Source organism: Ipomoea triloba, chromosome 16 (genome assembly GCF_003576645.1).
Source record: "Ipomoea triloba cultivar NCNSP0323 chromosome 16, ASM357664v1".
NCBI lineage: Eukaryota > Viridiplantae > Streptophyta > Magnoliopsida > Solanales > Convolvulaceae > Ipomoea > Ipomoea triloba.
This window is the reverse complement of record NC_044931.1, coordinates 12,372,218-12,374,241: the sequence shown is the minus strand read 5'-3', so window position 1 is coordinate 12,374,241 and position 2,024 is coordinate 12,372,218. Positions and strand designations below refer to the sequence as shown.

General features: G+C 40.2%; 1 protein-coding gene across 1 annotated transcript; it reads left to right on the top strand.

Moving 5' to 3' along the window:
* The first annotated feature begins 119 nt into the window (after positions 1 to 119).
* On the top strand, positions 120 to 1,629 carry LOC116007828 (ATP synthase protein MI25-like). Its single transcript, XM_031248485.1, has 3 exons — positions 120 to 707; positions 799 to 823; positions 904 to 1,629. The coding sequence occupies exons 1-3, from the start codon at positions 440 to 442 to the stop codon at positions 1,475 to 1,477; spliced, it is 867 nt and encodes a 288-aa protein (XP_031104345.1). The 5' UTR covers positions 120 to 439; the 3' UTR covers positions 1,478 to 1,629.
* Positions 1,630 to 2,024: the final 395 nt, after the last annotated feature.

Sequence of the window (2,024 nt, the reverse complement as noted above, 5' to 3'; positions counted from 1 at the left end):
CTCTTTTCTTTCTCTCATTAAAGAATGTTACGTCCAATTATTCCCATGTTTTTGGGTAAACCCAACCGGCGATTTCCGTGAGCAAGAACAAGTCTCTCTTCTTTTTTTGGGGGGCGGAATATTGTTTTTTTGTCAATTTTATGGAGTTCCTGAGAAGGGCTTTTCTATTTATTCAAGAATTTTTTTTTTGTCACGATCAGGAACAAGAGGAGTCACCATATTCCAATGAGCAGCCAGTTCACAAATTGTCAAAAAAGGAAATGGCTGATCGCCTAGAAAAAATTCTTAAAAAGGAAAGTGGCGATGATGGCTAAAGCTACTACTTGGAGGGTAATCTTTCTTTTTCTGATGTTTCCTGACGTACTGGAGTGATAACATTTGAATTTCTCTTACATTCTACGTTCCCGAAACGGATCCTATCAAATATTTCACATTTTCTATGATTATCTCTATTTCAGGTATTCGGGGAATCCTCCTTAATAGACGAAATATTCCTATTATGTCAATGCCAATTGAATCAATGTTATTAGCTGTGAATTCGAACTTTTTGGTATTTTCTGTTTCTTCGGATGATATGATGGGTCAATCATTTGCTTCATTGGTTCCAACGGTGGCAGCTGCGGAATCTGCTATTGGGTTAGCTATTTTCGTTATTACTTTCCGAGTCCGAGGGACTATTGCTGTAGAATCTATTAATAGCATTCAAGGTTAAACATGACTCCTAGAGAGTTACCAAAATACGAAGTTCTCTTCCCCTTTCGTTCTCTTCTTTCTTTTTTATTTTTACTTGGTTGGCAGGGTCAGGGCCTTTCTCGCTGGGCGAGCGCATCCGATTCTAAAGTGCTTTCTTAAACCACTTCCCGTTCAGTTGCTGAAAGATAGAGATAAGGCTTTCTAAATGAGATTGAGTTCGCAGGCTAGAAAGATGCTATTTGCTGCTATTCTATCTATTTGTGCATCAAGTTCGAAGAAAATCTTAATTTATAATGAAGAAATGATAGTAGCTCGTTGTTTTATAGGCTTTATCATATTCAGTCGGAAGAGTTTAGGTAATACTTTAAAAATGACTCTCGACGGGAGAATCCAGGCTATTCAGGAAGAATCGCAGCAATTCCCCAATCCTAACGAAGTAGTTCCTCCGGAATCCAATGAACAACAACGATTACTTAGGAACAGCTTGCGAATTTGTGGCACCGTAGTAGAATCATTACCAATGGCACGCTGTGCGCCTAAGTGCGAAAAGACAGTGCAAGCTTTGTTATGCCGAAACCTAAATGTTAAGTCAGCAACACTTCCAAATGCCACTTCTTCCCGTCGCATCCGTCTTCAGGACGATATAGCCAGAAGGTTTCACGTCTTAGTGGGGAAAAGATTTAGCCCCTGGTGTATCTCGAAAGCAGAAAGAGTAGAACTCATTCGAGAGAGCTTGGTGGTCTTAAGAATGGTTCGGGTGGGGGATTCTTCTAAAATAAAGTGAAAATGCCATGGAAGATTCTCTTTTTCATGTTTGGTCTGGATATGGATAGTCTAGTACTGACTATGCATAGGACTACTAAGGTGAAAAGACAGGATGTATTCCGACGAAATGCTATGGATTCTAGGCGGACTATAATGAGGAGGACGACAGACCCATCACGATCTACTAAAAGGAAAGTTTCCCAAGATAGGGAGATATTGGTTCAAATCCAATTCGCAAATTTCATTAACCACAGAATTTAGTGAGCGGCGCCAAATCTTTCTATGGATTGCTTCTTTCGCCTCTTTCGCCGTCAAAGTGCCTATGGTACCAGTTCATATTTGGTTACCCGAAGCTCATGTAGAGGCACCTACGGCAGGATCCGTCATCTTGGCAGGAATTCCTTTAAAATTGGGAACCTACGGGTTTTTAAGATTTTCAATACCCATGTTTCCCGAAGCGACACTTTGTTCCACTCCTTTCATTTATACTTTAAGCGCGATTGCTATAATATATACTTCCTCGACCACTTTAAGGCAGATCGATCTTAAGAAGATCATTGCTACTC

What these genes read in the sequence shown, in the direction of transcription:
- LOC116007828 (XM_031248485.1), top strand. Translation starts at nt 440, where the DNA reads ATGATTATCTCTATTTCAGGTATTCGGGGAATCCTCCTTAATAGACGA. An exon ending in ATCTATTAATAGCATTCAAG is followed by an intron (nt 708 to 798) that starts GTTAAACATGAC and finishes CTTGGTTGGCAG; the next exon opens with GGTCAGGGCCTTTCTCGCTG. An exon ending in GGGCCTTTCTCGCTGGGCGA is followed by an intron (nt 824 to 903) that starts GCGCATCCGATT and finishes TTTCTAAATGAG; the next exon opens with ATTGAGTTCGCAGGCTAGAA.